At 36.9% G+C, this 18,058-nt stretch overlaps 1 protein-coding gene across 6 annotated transcripts in view; it reads right to left on the minus strand.

The window, feature by feature from the left end:
• RASA2 (RAS p21 protein activator 2) overlaps positions 1–18,058 on the minus strand; it is a 45,789-nt gene that overhangs the window by 15,459 nt on the left and 12,272 nt on the right. For 3 of the 6 annotated variants that reach the window (XM_027685942.1, XM_027685943.1, XM_027685944.1), the window contains exons 5-13: positions 11,167–11,250; positions 9,335–9,407; positions 8,184–8,260; positions 6,755–6,853; positions 4,644–4,800; positions 3,319–3,467; positions 1,924–2,038; positions 1,398–1,472; positions 551–674 (exon numbers count right to left, since the gene is read on the minus strand). In XM_027685942.1, the coding sequence (XP_027541743.1) occupies positions 551–674; positions 1,398–1,472; positions 1,924–2,038; positions 3,319–3,467; positions 4,644–4,800; positions 6,755–6,853; positions 8,184–8,260; positions 9,335–9,407; positions 11,167–11,250 (953 nt within the window). Of the gene's footprint in view, positions 1–550; positions 675–1,397; positions 1,473–1,923; positions 2,039–3,318; positions 3,468–4,643; positions 4,801–6,754; positions 6,854–7,330; positions 7,344–8,183; positions 8,261–9,334; positions 9,408–11,166; positions 11,251–18,058 lie in introns of those variants that run through there. The other 3 variants (XM_027685946.1, XM_027685947.1, XM_027685945.1) reach the window with 2 other exon arrangements.

Genomic DNA, 18,058 nt, shown 5'->3' on the forward strand with positions numbered 1-18,058 from the left:
CTAATACTGGTCATATTTACAAGCTTATTAAATACTTTTTTATTATCCCCCTCCTCAAAACTACCCATAAGTAGTACAGCTATAGCAGTAGTAAAGCTAGAGAAGTTATGGATGTGCTAGTCACAGTTAACAGAATGGTAGTTCATGTAAAGATGAAAACAGTGAATTTATTTTCAGGTGCACATCTTGCTTCTTTGGAAGCAATAAACAGAACAGCTCCTACAAATTTGACATATCTTTCAAATAAATCACTTCCTGTACTACTTGTGTTTTTCTTCTATTATCTTACACTTCTGTTGGTGACTTCTCATTTGCTGCTGTCTTGCAGTTTCTGACCTACTACGTTTTTGTATCGAAAATAGAAAATTCCTGCTGATTGACCACAAAGCTTCACTATAACTTACAGAAAAACAAATGCCTGACTGTCAAAGTAAGAAGTTCAGGGCACAGCTTTGGACAGGGCAAGAATTTTAACAATCCCCATATGGTAACTGCAGAAATAAAGTTTCACTCTGAATACCACTTTCAAAAGTTTTTAGAGAACACTTACTTGGAAATCTTTTGGCAGCCAGATGCCTCAAAGAATAAAAAACATCACACATTAGGGTAGGACAACTTATACTTGACTGCACTATTTCACGGAATACTTTGTCCACGTAATAGCGTAGATTGTCCTGCAAGTAGGAAAAAAGGCATTTTTTTTCAATCTATGAACATCCACATTTCTATGTTTGTTTTTTTTCCCTGAACACATTCATAACAATTATTTTTTTTTCCAAACACTGCCTGACTATTCAATTCTGAATTTTAGTACACTGCATATTTAAAAAGTCTCATAATATTTACATAGCATTACTAGTGTTAAAAGATAATTTAGTTCTCTTCATTTACATTAAAGTATATAAGCACTGTTTGGCAATATAGAACTATATATCAATACCTGTTTTGTAATCTGATAACAAGGAAGGAGCACTTCCCATGTATACCAAGTGAATATTAACTTTGTTGCAGCAACTATTGCCTTTAACATTATCCTCTAAGAACAGGCAAGCAGCAAGCAAAACTTCAATGAAAAATGCTGAAGCAGTTCTAATTAGGTACATCATAATCTAGACACTAAGCACAGAACATCAGGAATCAAAATACCCACAAAATCGGTAAGAAAGACTAATCTTTAGTTTCTCCACCCCATCCTGTTTTCCACTGGACTTTTCCATTGCTGTGTTCGTAAACAGGGATAAGAAAATACAGCTTTTTCTACTGAAATTCTCTGAAATCAGAGAATTATACTGCTACTGTAAGTTACTCACTTTCCATCACAAAGAGCTGCTTTTAAAATGCTTTTATTTCAGATTTTGAGAAAATTTAAATTAGTAAAAATCAATGAGGAAACTCACCATGTTACTTTCTACATTATCCCCTTCTTTTAATTTGATGGGATCTATTTCACAGGGTTTAGGAGACTCACAGATCTGAAACAAACAAACAAAACTACAGGAGGTCAACTTCTCAGACAGAAAGTAAGGAAATGCACCTATTTGAAGCCAGATTCTGTCCTGGGTTTAGGAAAACTCCAAATAGGGCCTAACTATCCATAGCACCATGTAGTGATCATCCTCACTTTTGTTTGTGTCTTTTTAATGGATCAATTACATAAAGTATCACGTGGGCAAATTCTGCAATGTGTTGGAGGCTGGAACAACTGCCATTGACTGTTTATTTTGAAGCATCTGCAACATAAATAACAAAAAGTAGCTCCTCCCACTAAACTTAACCCATTAGTGCTCAACTTAATTTTCCTCTAGAATTCCCTCACTTGAGTGATTCCTACCATAGACAGAGCTCTAAGCAGAATTCCTATCAAAAACACAGGATACCCCCGAGGGCTGAGGTCCTGAAAAAAGTTTTGGTAGGATAACCTACCTCATCAATAACAGGTTTCAAAGTAACCTTCAGGTAGTGCTTCCCCACTATTTTCATCATTTCATCTACACACCGAGTTGCTAATGAGTTGCCTCTGAAGATTGTGTTTGCTTCTCTGTAAAGAAAAGAATCGGTTTTACTTGAACAGGGAAAAAATAAGTTCGGCTACAAAATTCAATTAATACTTTATCTTGCTATTACATAATATTTTTTGAAATATTTTTCATGTATTTCAGTCAGAAATCCCAGAATCTAAATACTGAGCTTGCAATGGCAGGAACAGAAAGAGAATAAACAAGAATGTTATTAGAGCTATTACCAAAGCCAGAAATGTAAATAAAACCATAAGAAAAATCCTGACGTTTTAGACAATGGAAGTCACAGTGCAGTTTGGAATGTGAGCAAGTACAATCAGAGAAAACTCTGAAATAATGGAAGTTGTACCTCACTAATACACAATTCCTCCTCCAGCAGTCATGGTGAAAAAAAAAAAATCCTAGAGCTACAACACTGCTCCACTACACCAATAAACTCAGACACTTAAACCAAAACATATTTAATCCAGAGTTATGCTTTTTACTCATTATAGTTGTTGAAGAAAACTGAGAGCCAGCTGTGCAAAGTGTATCTTTCTAATCTGAGGGATTTAGTTTAAGCTTTCTTTGTTACAGTTCAGTTACAATGGAATGTGTGTACTAAAATGCAGTTTAGAAAATTATTTTCTGTGAGTCACTTCCTTCTACAGAGTTAAGCTGTCTCACCTTATTTAAATCAAGAGTAAGCCAGCCTTGAAATTAACTGTCCTGTGCTGACAGAATCCCTTCCACACCTGGACATGACCTGGCACCTCAGTGGCTACTACTCAGGTCTTCTTCATTTCTCCTCTAACCACAGAACTACAAATTCACAGCCCACACACCACTACTTGGAAAAAGTCCTGTGCTTGCTACTTTCAAGGCACACAGGACATGTTCTTAATTACAAGGAATTTTTGCAGAAAAATAGTAGCCCTCATTGAAGTCACATATTAAAGGAAACAGGATAAGATTCTTTGCAATATAAAAAATGTTCCATTCAATTAGTTCCATCTAAGTTTGTAAGTTCCAATCCAATGGCCAGTAAAATTTGAAGAGTGGCTAAATTAAGACATTTTAAAATAAAAACTGTATGCTCTTAGACAAAATTTTACCAAATTGCACACAACCATTAAGTCTGACTCCCAACTTCAAAGTGATTTTAATGGATGATTTTATAAAGTAGTATTAAAAGACAGATGTGTTTAGTCAGTTTTACATAGTGAAAGAAATCAACACGCTTACTTATCAATGTTGTGTCATGAAGCCCTTTGAAGAAAAATTTTAGAAGGCATGAAATCAATAAACATGCAATACATACTGAGTGTCCTTCAGATCCAGTTCTGCCACTGCAGCAACAAATGGAACCAGCTTATGGTGGTGTAGCAACAGTCGTACAAGGGGCAGAACAGCATCATACTTGTCTCGACAAACTTCACTCAGGATGTAGGCAGCAGATGCAGAAATGGGCTGTGAGAAAGCAGAACATGAAATCATGAGTGAAGTAGTTAAATATTTTTGTGTATTTGAAGACGTACAGATCAGATATAACATGACTACGGACATAGTTTCTTAACAGAAAGTTTCAACATTTGCTGTATAACATGGCAATTAAAAGCTTCTGTTCTACAGAGTTACTTAATTGAAAATTGATATTATCTACTCTATAATTGACATTTAAGAATGGAATTCAGCAGGTACTCACCCTTCTCATTCTCCCTAAAGGGTCAGAGTATGGCTTTGTCCCAAATCCAAGTAAGAGGCAGGAAGCAATTGCTTTACTATAATGTCATGTATCTTTATAGGACTTCTAAAACTATAATCAGGGGACATTAGAAGTTCCCACACTTCTAAAGTGTCTGTCGCCACTGTGCAGTTGGGAGCTTCAATACAAAAATTAAATTATTTCATTTAAGTAGAAAAGACAGCTGCTGACTGCCACTGCCTACATACTCAGCTATTCCTGAATTCCAGAGAAGCAGTATTTGAATATGGGCCAGCAAAAACTTCAGTCACATCTGCCTCCTCTTTATCTTTCTTCTCCTCTGCCAGTATTTCAGTAACACTGAAGTGATGAAAAGTTATAAAAGACCTAAGAATATCAAGCCTGGTTACTATAATTTGATTCCTGTCCCGATGTTATGCAAACCATCTACCACAGTTCCCTCTTTGTCACCATGTCCATGTGGAGAAATCCAGTCACCCTGATTAACGTGCTAGGGAAGGCAGAAGCAATTCAGAAGTAGATTCAGAAATTAATTCTGAAGCAGACCATTTTTTTCATTATCTGCCTCTTCAGTGCCAATAATGGATCAATGTCCCTTGAAAACCTCTAAATCCAGGAAGCCAACAGCAGCCAGTGGAAAAATACAATGTTGAAAAGAGCAACTAACAAAAATGTTTTATCTCCTCCAGTCACATAGCACAGGTTATTTCACTGTCTCTGCCAGTTCTTCTAAAATAAGAAGAAAATCCTGGTACTTTGCAGATGTAAAAGCTCTAGAAGCTTCTCATCCGGGTGTGACAAAAGTAATTACCTCAAAGGAACAAAACCAATTATCTACATACAAGTAATTCATACTGTCTCATACACGACTACGTAATTCATTTTAAGTTTTCACTTTAAAGAAATTTTCAAAAAAGTACCTGAACATCTGAAGATTTTAGCAGCAAGTTCCTCAGGGAAGTGTAGTATTCAGATGGAAGTACACAGTCTTCAGTGTAACAGATATTTAATCTAAGTGACCCCAAATCATCAGTTTTAGAAGACTTGTTTCCATTTTCTTTGGGTTGAAGTAAGTACCTGTAAGCAACAGGGTAATTCTAAAATATTAGATTCCCATTTCATTCATTTGACTAATTCTACAATAAAGTAAAGTATCACAATTATTTTAGTATACATACACTAAGTCTGAAAACTGGCAAAAAAATGCCAGTGCCTCAACCTTGAGACATGAAAGAAAAAAATGAGCAGCACTTAATACATCTTTAGCACATAATGAAACTTATGCTTATTTTCTCCTATCTTTCCAAACAGGAAAATACGTTATACTTTTTTTAGGCTACCTGGAATAGCAGGAATAGTTTGAAATTACACTGGACCATCTCATTTCACATCTAGGTTAAATTTAGGGTGTTGGACACTGCAGATGAAACAGCTAAGGTGAAGAATTTAAATGGTCTAGTCTGAAACCAGTAAAAATACATAATATTAGCAGGCTGCATTCTTGAGAAACAGGATAAAGGAAAAAAGTGGGTGTTTTTCTGCTCTTAATACAAAACACACTAAACAATTCTTCATTGGCTTTTGCTGTAGTTCCACTATGTTCCAACAGGAGGTGCAGCCCTACAAAAATTTTAACAGCTTTTAAGTAGTGTCAGTACAGCTTCAACACTCGCCCCAACAAACTTAAATCCTGTCTTCAAATATTCTCTTACAATCATATATATTTATGCTTCTACAATGAAGAGATCACACTTCTTTTTTTTTTAATAATCAGACACAGTGCCCATGAAGGCATGCTAATATAAAGTAAAACTGATTTATCAGGAGGACCTCAACTTACTGTTTTTGCTAGGCGGATCATAATTGGATATGGGGATGTTCAATGTAAGGTATTCCTATAAAGCATATTAGCAGACCCAAACCACTCTATTTACCAATCCTTCAAGTGAACTACATATGAGTCAGGTCAATCCAAAAAGCTACACAAACACAATACACTGGTAATGAGCCCATGCTGATTAATCTCTCTCTTAGCAGGTTGTTAACAGAGGCATGTCATTATGTTAATATGGTCATACAGCTGCTGATCAGAGCACTGGTAGAACAAGTCTGTGTCTGCAACACACTGTGTAAAAACCAGAAACTACCAACACAAACATTTATTATGTTTAGTATCACAGTCAAACACTAAGAGTCCGAGTTTAACTTTGACACATCCAAAACACTTGGGGCCTGAGGTGGGTACATGGAGCACAGCCAAGACCTGCATTACATTTAATTCCTATTTACCCACTTCCTTCCTATGCATTTTCTATGGGTGCACACAAGGGCTTCCTCCGTGCTTTTTTCTGGAGTGAAAGGTTCACTAAAAGCAGAATATTCTACACACTTTGAGGCACTCAAATCTCTTGCACTCATCACTTCCTGCTGCTGAGCATTAGGGTTAGGGATGGGTTTCTGCTTGCAAGAACATCAGAAAGGAGGTTGCTGCTATGTTACAAGCTGAAGTCTTTCTTTCCTGAATTCCCTTCATACCTTACCCTTCCAGCTCTGTGCCTGCTCCCCTGAAATGACGTTGGGTCGGTTCCAGAAGATACTTCCAGAACCTCCCCAAGAAAGAAAAAAAGTCATACTTAAGGATTAAATAAACTCTTCATCAGTCATTCTGGAAGTCCAACTTAGAAATTTAATTATAAGTGACGCAATTCTGAGAAACTCTTGGTTTGCTGGTTAGGCTGAAAAATATGCACATCCAGCAAGCAGACTGAAAGAAAGTTACAGTCAGTGTTCCCCCTCTGCACCTGCCCCTCAAACGCACCAACTATTCTGTGACCTTGGGCAGATGGAGGGGAAAAGAGCCAAATGTACCCCCTGGCAAGGTTAATTTATTGAGCAGGGAAACTCTAAAAACATGTTTTACCCTGACTACAACAGGAAGACATAGTTTAATGAATAGGTAGAATACAGCGTATCCTTTCCAAGGCAAAATGTGCAAGACAAGCAAATTCACTTCTGAACTACCATTTCTCACCATGCTTGAAAGGAATCATTTCTTAACACCTTCACAGGAACTTTAATTTCTCCTAGAAAGACGTCTTGTACCAGATTCCCATTATTCCACAGGTCAACCCTGAAAATAAGAACATTGTTTGATTTTTTTTTCCCCCCAGAGAGAAATAAGTTAACAATAACTGCCTTACAGCACTAATCCACACGCATGCAGGCAGCAAATGTTAGAAATCTCACTCCATTCTAAATAAGAAGAATCAAACAAGTGGTTTTTATTAACCCATAAAGAACAGATAAAGAAACAAACAGTGAAAGTTAGACTTGCAGACCTTGCATCAGTAAACAAAAGTGATATTGGCAATATGTATGGGTTCTGAGCAGCCTCCACCCCCAAAACTGTGCACATTTCTTCTGAGGTAATTCAAGTGAACTTTTTAACCATATATTTACATCTCTATCTAACTGCTAGAATCTGGCACACTGCAATGCCACACCAACACATGCGCTTGTTTTTCCAAGCAGCAGCTCGTATGCTTTACAATCTCAAAAGGAACCAGACTCCAGACATGCACCTTGGGTTTGTTCTATTACTTCTTACCTCTCTGACATTTCTGACAGACAGCAGTTGTTAAGAACGAAAAAAAAACAAAAACAAAAGACAACTAGATTTGTTGGGGCATGACTATTTTTTCTAAATATATCTATAAAGAAATATAAATTTCTAATTAATGACGCTAATAGTTAAAAATGCACATATCAAGTTAGTTCTATAACGGCTACTAAAATTAACTGCTAAATTCTCCTGATACCCATTAGGTAAACATGCTAGTCTTGAAGATTTCTTGTCATTCAGCAGATTTGGTGCATGTATGTGCAGGAGCACAATAAAAATGAGTATGGGGCTCTCAACTGTTCTGACTACATCAAATAAATACAGACAGACCTGCTCTGAGGGTAAAGGAGCAGAAAAGGGGACCATACTTTGAGTATTTGCATTTGCAAGGAAAAGCTGAAACACGAACGTTCCTCTAAAAAGCAATGTCAAATTGTAAGAATGTCTAAGAAGAGGCTTTTCCTTGAAACTACATAGTAGGATCAGGTCTGTGAAGGATATGCTGATATCGTTCAGTACAAGTTCTATCACCAATATTCTGCCCAAACTAATATAAATTGACAGGAGATCCTCAACCTCATGACTCACAGGCACAGGAAACAAGTTTAGGCTGCTAGGTACACTCTACCATTATTTACTTCAAAACAAAACTCACTTTCAGTAAGAAATACAATTTAAAAAAAAAAAGAGGCAAATTTTTTATGTCAGAAGGATCTTTTCTACAAGTCTGATCAGTAATTCTCTGAAGCTACTCTTAAACATATTTATTGTCTTGATGATAAAATACTATGAATTTTTAATGATTCTATGAAATCACTTTCTAATCCACATAACTTACCTGACTTCTAGTTTCTCAATATCTTCTTCTTCCACCTGAAACTGGGACTTTTTGGTGTAACTGCTGGACCTGGTTACCTGCAAGTAAATTCCTCCCATTAACACACTTTTTACTGTTGTATTGTAAGTGTCAAAAATCAAGGAAAACCCTGCCTCTAACACTGATAAATAATTATTGTTCCTTCTAAAAAGGAGAAAGGTCTATTGACCAAACTGCCTTTTGCCAGAAAGCAGGTGAAAAAACACAAGTAGTATGACATGACACAGGCAAAAATTTCTTTGGTTTTAGCATAAGCCCCAAGAAAGCATTAAAGTTAGTTCTGAAAGGTTTAAAGAAACAACAAATAAGAAGTCCACTCTTCTTGCCCTAGTTATAACACACTGACTGCATTCTCAATTTAAGTCCAATAAATCATAAGTCATAAAGTGATCAGAGTGGTTTGGATCACATTTTTATCCTAATACCTTCCTTCCTAAGAAATGACACTCAGTATCTTGAGCAGGTAACTGAGACACCATATGTTGATACTCTATACAACACACAGTAAATTATAATACATTTGAGGCACATGTAACAGTTGTACTCCTTCCAACTCTCAGTATAGCATGCTTAAATGAAAACACAGTTATTACCACCAAGACAAATCACATGAAAACTTAAACTCATAATTTATTGTAGGATAACTTCTATAAAAAATTAAATCAACTCCTAAATAATGACAATGTTAACTTTTTTAAAAATAAAATAAACCTTTTTTGGGTATAATCACTACATCACTTTATTAAAGATGTAAGTTGTTCGGATTTTTTAACTCAATCTTCTTGAAAATATTTAACTAGAATTCCACAGGATAAGTTAAAGCTGTCTCAGAACTACTCATGGCAACAGATAGCAACAGGTAATTCAAGATAACGAATTACCTTCACATATGTGCTTATGAGGAAGTAATTTTTCACACAGCAACTGAAGGGCAATGCTATCGTCTGGCAGACAGAAATTTAAGTATGTCATGCACTTACATTTGAGAGGCCAGTAAAAGCTCTTCACTGAAGAGAGCTTTCTGTGTTAGGTACTGCTATGCAGCTTGCTTAAAAATATTTGAGGGATTGCATAAAATAGATAGACAGGTAGAATACCACACAAAAAGTTACCTCAAAATAAAATGTTTCGTTAAACTGCGGATTGCTTGTTTTCTTCTTTACTTTGGTCTTCTTTTGGTCATTCCTGTTCCAATATGGTAAAATTTTTACCATAGACAACTTAAACACACAATTATAAAGACATTCTATTGTCAAGAAGGACCCATTCATTTAAGTTAGAACATTTTTTGTTATTTTAGAAATAGAGGAAAATCTTAAAATATAATTAATTCATCTTCACAATATAGTTTGAAGAGCTAAAATTTTAAATACTGTATCTAGTTAATTACGGATCTATCCAGCTCAAAGTTTGTACTTAATCTCACAAACAAGTAAAACTTACACACATCAATTAAAATACACCAACAATTTCTAGTGCATTTAAAATTTAAATTTCTTTACCACTGCCTGCAGTTTACAAGCTTTTCCCCATCTTGTTCAACTGCAATTTCTGTTTTTCCCACCCTCTTCTGTCAGAGAAATACCCACTACTTCTTTACAGATAAAGGCTTACACCCAAGACTGAAGGTTTTCTTTGAAAGCAATCACTGCCAGTGTTAGATACTGAGCAGTACAGGGTCAAACAAAACAACTGCTCCCCACTTCCTTGTGGGTTGGTTTTGGTTTTTTAATTTTACAAGTTTTATAAAAGAATACAGGGTTTTTTATTTAGCAAAGGCCTGTGATAGTATAAAAAGGTTTTTTTAAAGAAACATAAATATAAAATGTGGGGGGAAAAACAGATAAGGGAGAAGAATGTATCAACTACCTGTTTTCAGGCATTGGCCATACAAATATTCCAGTCATGGTACATGAGTCACACGTGCATGAGATTGGAAAATCTTAACCAGGAATTTCTGTCAGATTTGCACATATACCAACAGGCCAAATATTTTGTGGGACCAACATTCTCCCACTTCCATCCATATCACAACAATATATGTCAATTTGCCTTCTCTGGCAATCAGCCCCAGGCTTCCCCCAGGGATAATAGTCAAACCTCCCCAGTCCTCTCAAGGAAAACCCAACCATCCAAACCAAACCAAACGACCCTATCAAAAAGAACCCCAAGTCAAACCTAAAAAATGTGATCATGTATTACCAAGGAAGAAAAAAGCCCCATGCAGAGCTTACTCAGGGACAATCCTTCCACAGTCTTTAAAACAACCAAGTTTGCTGTAAGACATTCTGGCATTATGCTCACAATGGCAATTCCTCAGCACTGGAGAGGGGAGAGGGACTTAAGCTTCATGTTGCAAGAAAAGAAGCAACTGAAACTTAAGCTTGTTTATAGGGCAGGGACTTGCAGATATTGAATGTGTGGGATGTGGGATTTTTCTTAAATGAAAAACCCCAACACTTATTCAGGATTACTGATCCAAAACAAGGAGACATTTAAACTCTGGGGCCCTTGAATGTAGCGTCCTGCAGGTGTTCCAGAACCTCGACTCTCTTGCTTCCCCCCAGCTGCTAAACATTTGCTGGAAAGAAACTCCCACATTAAGAAAAACAAGGAAGAGAGGAAGGTAAGCAATTAACTGTATCATCCCATACAGGAATTTTACAAAAATTAATAGGAAGTGCAGAAATCAAGAAATCTTAAGAAAGAACTGAGTGACAAGTGGTTCTTGACTAGTGCAGGCCAATCAGACAGACCAAACACCATCCCAACCTTGAGATTACGGGGGAAGGCGAAAGAACAGTATCAATGGAAGGTGTGATGTAGGCATAAAAGCATTTTAAGATTTTTCTGTTTTAAAGATTTTGCTCAAAACCTATGACCTTCTTTTGCAATTCAAAAATCACAGCATTTTAGATTTATTAATTCTACACTAAAATGTTACCTGGAAGGCCCCACAAGAGAGACTGTTGCATAAGGGTCACAATTCTGTCCATTTATAAGAGGCAATCCATGGCACTCCTTTATGCTACAAGGAAAAGGCAAATAATAGGTCAGTGAAGCAATATATTTGGCTTAAAAAAATAAAACCTAAACAACCCTTTCTTTTTAAAAACTTTTTTCAAGTCCTGCCTTATTATACACTGATATATACATTGATCCAACATGATGTATGTACCTGAAGCAGACTGTAACTACAGCTCTCTGGATGGTAATTCAAAGTAATATTCAAGTGTATAGTCAAACTTAGGGGGCTCTGTGAGACCAAAAGTCTTGGAACTGCTTTGATAAAAGACATTCCAGTATCACACATGCATGACAAAATCCTAAGTAAAATGAACTGCTATATAAAGAGAAATTGCAGACTTCATTAACTTTTAAATTTGATTTCAAGGCCCACAAGAAGCTATCTGGCCTTATCCAATGGCAGCAACTACATCTGGAAGGTATTAAAATGGATTCAAATATTTTGTTTTGGACAAACTACATTCTGAGTTATGCTGAGAAATGCAAAGTCATACCCCGAAATATTATTTAAAATTAAGCATCCAAAACTATTAGCTTATAGTTCTAGCTCTACCTTTGAAATAGTGCTTAAGGTTTATTTTCAAATTCTTTTCACAATGTTCAGGGTTAAATGGTCCTTTTAAAAATACAGTTTTCTTCCATAATTCATACAGCAAGTGGTAAGGTGGTGTTTAACAGGTACACAGGCACACTGTTCACCACTCTTGATGTAAAAAGGATGGGACGGTTGGTAACTGATGCTCACAGGGACAGAAACACCTTTTCTGGACCTTTTCTGAAGGCTTGCAACCTCTGTCACACAGAGCTGTGACAGCAAGCTGCCTAACCTTCAGATGTACCCACATATGAGCATTAACTAAAAACAGCTGGAACAACAAAAGCAAAGAAGAAGAGGTTGTAAATTCACAGCAGAAACCAGACTTCGAGTAAAATGATGTTCTAATGTAACCATGTACACTGTAGCACTAACTTATTAAGTCTGGAAACAGTCAGCAGATTACAAAATTTCATAAACAAAACACAAAGGAGATCTGAATCTTATATTCCTGCTCTCTTTTAAATAATCTATTTTAAAAAAACATATTTCAGGAATTTAACTAAATTAATGCAAGTAAGTTTCAGGTGGCATAATTTGCCAGTTTGAATAAAATCCAAAACCTAGGTAACTTAAAGAGAAAACAGACTTCTCTAAGCTCATATAAACAATTATGTAAGTGTTCCAATGCTATAATGTGGAATCTACTTGTGCAGATGAAGTTAAAGTCACATAGCAGCAACAGCAGCTACACACACTGTTAAGTAAACGATTTCTGTACTGTAGAAAAACAGTGCTGAAAGAGTAACAGGAGCTGCAAACTCAAACTCAAGTGGAGAAACAACACACACTAACACTCCTGTGCTGACTCAAAACTCCACCCTCTTTGGAGTATGCACGATTATAAACCAGATGGTATTTTCCCCCCAAAAGTCCCTTTGTCTTAGCCAGTTCAGGGAACATTTAGTGCTGAACCACTGCACAATCATTTGTTATTTTTCTTCCAGTTATCAAGCACGTGGCCTTCAGCATTTCAATAATTTTTGAATCACAATGAACCCCACAGTGATTTCAAACCCACCATTTAAAAGGGTTCTTGAAACATCCAATTGTTTCATAAGCGTTAATTGATTCCTCCTCCAACACACATGAGGCACAGAAGAGCGGAGACAAAATTAAACTGTCTAGACTTTTCAGTCATTTGGGGGATCTGATTTGAGGTAGTTAGGACTTGATTCTTTCAGACTAATGGGCATTCTGTAGCACTGAACAGACTGTTTTGCAGCTCCTCGGGCTTTTCCATTTCAGGTGAGAGCAACTGAGTGTGCCTGTAAATGAGCCTCAACTTGAATCTCATAGGGAATTCATAGCAGATGGATCAGAGAAACTTATCTGAAGAGAACTGAACTGTTTTAACAAAAACAACACAATTTTTCTTCTTACAGTCTGTGTCATGTTCACCAAGCTCCTGGGTTTCTCTAGCAAACAGTCTGTTGGACTTTTGGTTACAGGTTGTTCTGTTCTCCCCAGGTCTTCTTACAGCTTGACCACAACATACGCAAACTAAAGAAAAGCTTGTTTGTGATTTCTTGCAAGTTGAAAAACATTGTACTGACAACTACACAGCCTTGCAGCAGAACCAGAATCTCTGGATTCATCATATGGATCTGTCACTTTGAACTGATTTCATGCTCCAGTCAGTCTCCCTGTGTGGGCAGCTCTGGCATTCCCTTTTCACCTCCTGCACAAGTCCCAGTTCTGTTGCCAGCAAGTGTGGTCTACCCAGCTTAGACAGCCTATCCTGGGCCAACATCTCCCCTGACCATCAACTCCTAATAGTCACAAATCTTTCTCTTTCACACCTATCAGGCTCAAGAATTTTTTCCTGATCTATCTCACCTCCTCCCCTTCCATCTCTCACTCCAAGCTAGCCCATCATACCCATCCCTTCACTTCAGGTCCTGCCTGGAGTCTGCTGTAGACGCAGGATCTGACAGCACAGCTGAGTCAACTGAGCTGAACCGACCTGGTGTTTCTGTTTACTAACCTTACACAAAGCTGTTTAGGTTTTGAGCCAGCTGTCAGTTTGGCAAACTGAGTTAACCTGGTCATAGAGGAGCCCTCACAAGCTCCAAAGGCAAGTAGCCAATAAGGGCAGGCAGCCATTAAATCAACTCAGCACCACCAAACCGGATTGTTACTCCCTCGGGACTGAGCACACGAGACTGAATCATTACAGATACTTTCCATTTGCTAAACAAACAGCCTCCAGTAAACATGTTTAAAAATTTTGAAGATGTTTTAAGTGGCTCAATTGGAGTAGACTTAACAGTAATGGAAAAGTGCAACCTCACTAAGTTTTCCAGCTAGCAAATTCCACCAGAATACTGCCTTTCCTCACAGAATCAGTGCTTAGAACTGCTGCCTCCTTAAACAGGAAAACAACCATCAAGAAATCCCATCAAAGGCAACAACAAAATGTCAAACACTTTGACCAATCAAAAAAAGAAGTAACAGTAAATATATAATCCAGTTCTGACAACCATAATAAAAACATTTCTAACACATGGTAAATATTTCAGCTTTGACAAATCATTTCATCTACCTAGGCTGGTACAAGCAATTTTCATTCAAAAGGCATAAATGCATAGAGTTTGAAGAAGTAGACAGGAACTTAGAAGCATTCTACTTTATATTTTAAAGTACTGTATCTTTATGTAAAGTCTAGGAAACAACTAACAGAAGGACTTTTGTTCTTTTCTCAATCTACGGATCAGTTCCAGTACAGTGTAAGATATGCTTCAATTTACATTAATTCTTGCCTTACATCTCAGTAGTTTGTTGTGCAAGAGGAGTTTCATACAGGAAATGAGAGCCTTTCAGATACAACTGGCATACATTCAGCTCATAAGATGAAAATAAGTCTTTAAAAAGACACAGCCCATAGTAAACTTCCTCAATGATTGAGGGACTCTAACTCCATCATTCAAATCAACTGAAGTTCTCTGAGGGCAAAAACTCACTAACTGCAACCATTAGGATATGTACACTTTAAAAAAAATTGTTAGGTTCCCTAGAACAACTTCATATGAGCAGATGAAGCATAAACTGGACAGTAACAAACTGACAGGTCAATTTAAGATAGCATGTGTATAAGTGATTTAGAAAAGTGCATGCAAAGAAGTCAAAATCTAGTTGTAATAAACCATTTCTGGGCTTTCAAGTATTCACACTGTAAACGCACGAAACCTTCTCTCAGAGCTGAAGTGCTGTTAAACACAGAGAAGGCAAGTACTACCATCCAATTGCCTAATTTGGCAAGAAACTGTTCGAGTATCATCTATTTCAGCAGCGGCAAATGTGCAAACAATGGTCATGCAAACTTGTTTTTACAGACTCCCAGAATGAATACCTGCAAACGTATATTCTGAAATGTGTTACTATATACACCATTGTGGTTTTGAAAAAAAGAGCCCACACTGAGTCAGCAGGTAATCTACTGCACTATCTTTTCCCCCTCCTCATTCACACATTAGAAAAGGAAACAATTAGTACAAGAGACAAAACAAGACTTTAATTCACAGTCTCTGATCTTAATCTGTATGGAACTTAACAGCAAGTTTGCAATTAATACAAAAATGATGTGTAGAATCAGGGTTTAGCCCATCTAAGTGATCTCTAAGACAGTCCTTCAACCAAAGGAAGATTAACTATGCTTGCATGTCAAAAAAAGTGACTGGAATTAAGTTTTCAAATCAATCCTCACCATAAAACCCATCTAGAAGACCAGCAAAAAAGGCTTCTACCTTTTAAAACCATGTTTACAGAATCAAAACCGCAGGAATCCACCCCCTAGTCAGTTATTGCTTCGGTTCTGCCACAAATAAAAAGGTGACAGGACTCCAGGTAATGCTCAGAATCACAGCCCTTGAATTACTTGCTATTGTGTGTGGGCTGAACATGATATTTAATCTCCTGTTATGGAAGTTGTAGCTATAATTTTTCACCTGAACTTCTGGACTCTCAGGGAACACACGGTGTAAATCCATTAGTAACTTACCTATGCACAGAAGCCAGCACAAGTATCTAGAATTCTCTTATCCTACAAAGAAATTAACTGGTGAAGGTTCAAAAGTTTCCCATTCTCACTACATTGAGACACTTAATTTGGATATGAAGTAAGACATCCACATTTTTTTTTCTTTCTTTAGCCAATACTTTTGTAGTTTAGGACAGGTAAAGAAAAGTCAGGGACAGAAATATACATATGTGCCCACTCCTTGTCTGTCTTTTACTCTATCCCAGCTCTGCTACTTCCTATCTTTCAGCTTTGTTAAAGGAGTTACTAATCCAGTGTCTTCTCAGGGCCTGGTAACTAGTGAAACGTAGCGATAAGTGCATCACTTACTAATTATCATGGAAAATTTACAAAATAAACAGATTTTTAAAGAGTTTAAATTTTTTTATTTAATAATCCCACATGTATTTTCTCTAAGTTCCTCATGCTTTAAGATCAAATGGTCTCAAAAATGCCCTCACATCCATTTCTATAATATTATATTCAGTGAGAGATTTATTTCTTATATTCTCACATGTACATCCAAAATATTTTTACGTACAGTGTATTACTAATGCATCCAACTATTTCAAGGCTATCAGCATGTGTGGTAAAATACTAATAAACATTTTTAGTTTAAGGAACTCTAATGCATTTCACAACCTCAGATGAAGACAAAAGCACTGATGTAACAGTGCAGTGTTTAACGCACAGTCCTCTCCCACATGTCAGTGAGTGAGTGAGTACAGCCATCAAAAGAGAACCCTGGTTTCCTTTTGATCAATTATCTCCGTCATAAAGACATCCTAAGAGAGGGCACGGTGAGCAAACCACTTCCTACTGAAATTTGCAACAGTAACTTTCTAAAGCAACTTTTCTTCCTGGCCTGAAAAACCCAAGCATGTTTTTACAAGAAATAAAAATACTTTAAACTTAAAAATGTATGAACATATAAAAAAATAAATTTAAAAAAGGACATCTATCAGAAAGTTAAGTTGGGAAAGTCATAAAGCTCCAGCCAACTTTTGGTGGTGAATAGTCTATGGGGAAAAAGCTGTTCTAATTCTGCTTTGTGCTGCAAGTGGGAAAAAATAAGAGCAGCACAACTCCCAATGAACCAAGTTGTTACCCACTATAAAAGTAGACACATTCCCAATTATCTTTAAGTTATAAAGATTCCTCGATGTACAGCAAGTTTCCACTTTATCTGAATTATCAGCCTGCAACAGCCGCTAAAGTATTACCAGTTTCACTGGCTTAGTGCTATCACAGAACCAGATTCCCTTTCCATACCAAGCAAATTAGCAATCAGCAGAGACTACTTTGCGGGGTCCTGCTCCAACTAAACTACTCCTCTTGGTTTAGATAGTTGACTAAAACAGAAAGAACATAATCTTCACTTCATAATGCAAACTACATTACCAAAATTGACAGTGTAGTGGTCTCCCCCCGCTCACTGAGTCTGATCTGAACATGACTGAACAAGTCACTACAAACAGAAGACCACACACCATTTCCTCTCCTCACAGTTTCGCAATACAACCCACTCTTTCATCTAAATGCTCAAAGAAGATTTTAAAAAAACCTCTCACTCAAATAAATCTAAGCTAATGAACAATGCTGGAAATCAAAATTAAAGAATCTTACTACTTTTTGAGTTTTTAGTTTTCCCTTAATCTTTATAACTCCCCAACTGTATCCTTTTCTTCACATGGCCTATCCCACAACCTGTCTGGAGACAAGTGTAGAAAAGCCTTTTTTTCTGAACTGCAGTAAGGCTGGCTTGTTCCTGAACCTCATGCTCAGACAAAAGAGAACACTGTCCACCTCCCTGATCTCCACAAGGTATTGGTTTGCACTGGTCTCTTCAATGAAAGCAGTCAATCTCTCAGAGGCAAGTAACATAGAGGGCTGTCAGACTTCCAGAAATAAAGGACAGTATTAGTATCTAGACACCAATATCCTCTAGTATGCCCTTATCAGACAAACTTTTTATGAGTGTCAAAACATTTTTGCACAGTTATATTTGCATTAGCTTTGTATCAATTTCTGTATTTAAATGTGTTGATTAATAATGAATAAAAACAAACAGAATGTCCAGTACATGTGGAATTTTGGCCTTCTGTGACTAACGGACTGTAACCTGTATATTCAGACTCCAAAGCCATCACTTTGGATCATTATCAAACACAGTTCTAAAAGTAACAATACAGGAGT

This window comes from Neopelma chrysocephalum, unplaced genomic scaffold (assembly GCF_003984885.1).
Source record: "Neopelma chrysocephalum unplaced genomic scaffold, ASM398488v2 Primary Assembly neopelma1_70, whole genome shotgun sequence".
NCBI lineage: Eukaryota > Metazoa > Chordata > Aves > Passeriformes > Pipridae > Neopelma > Neopelma chrysocephalum.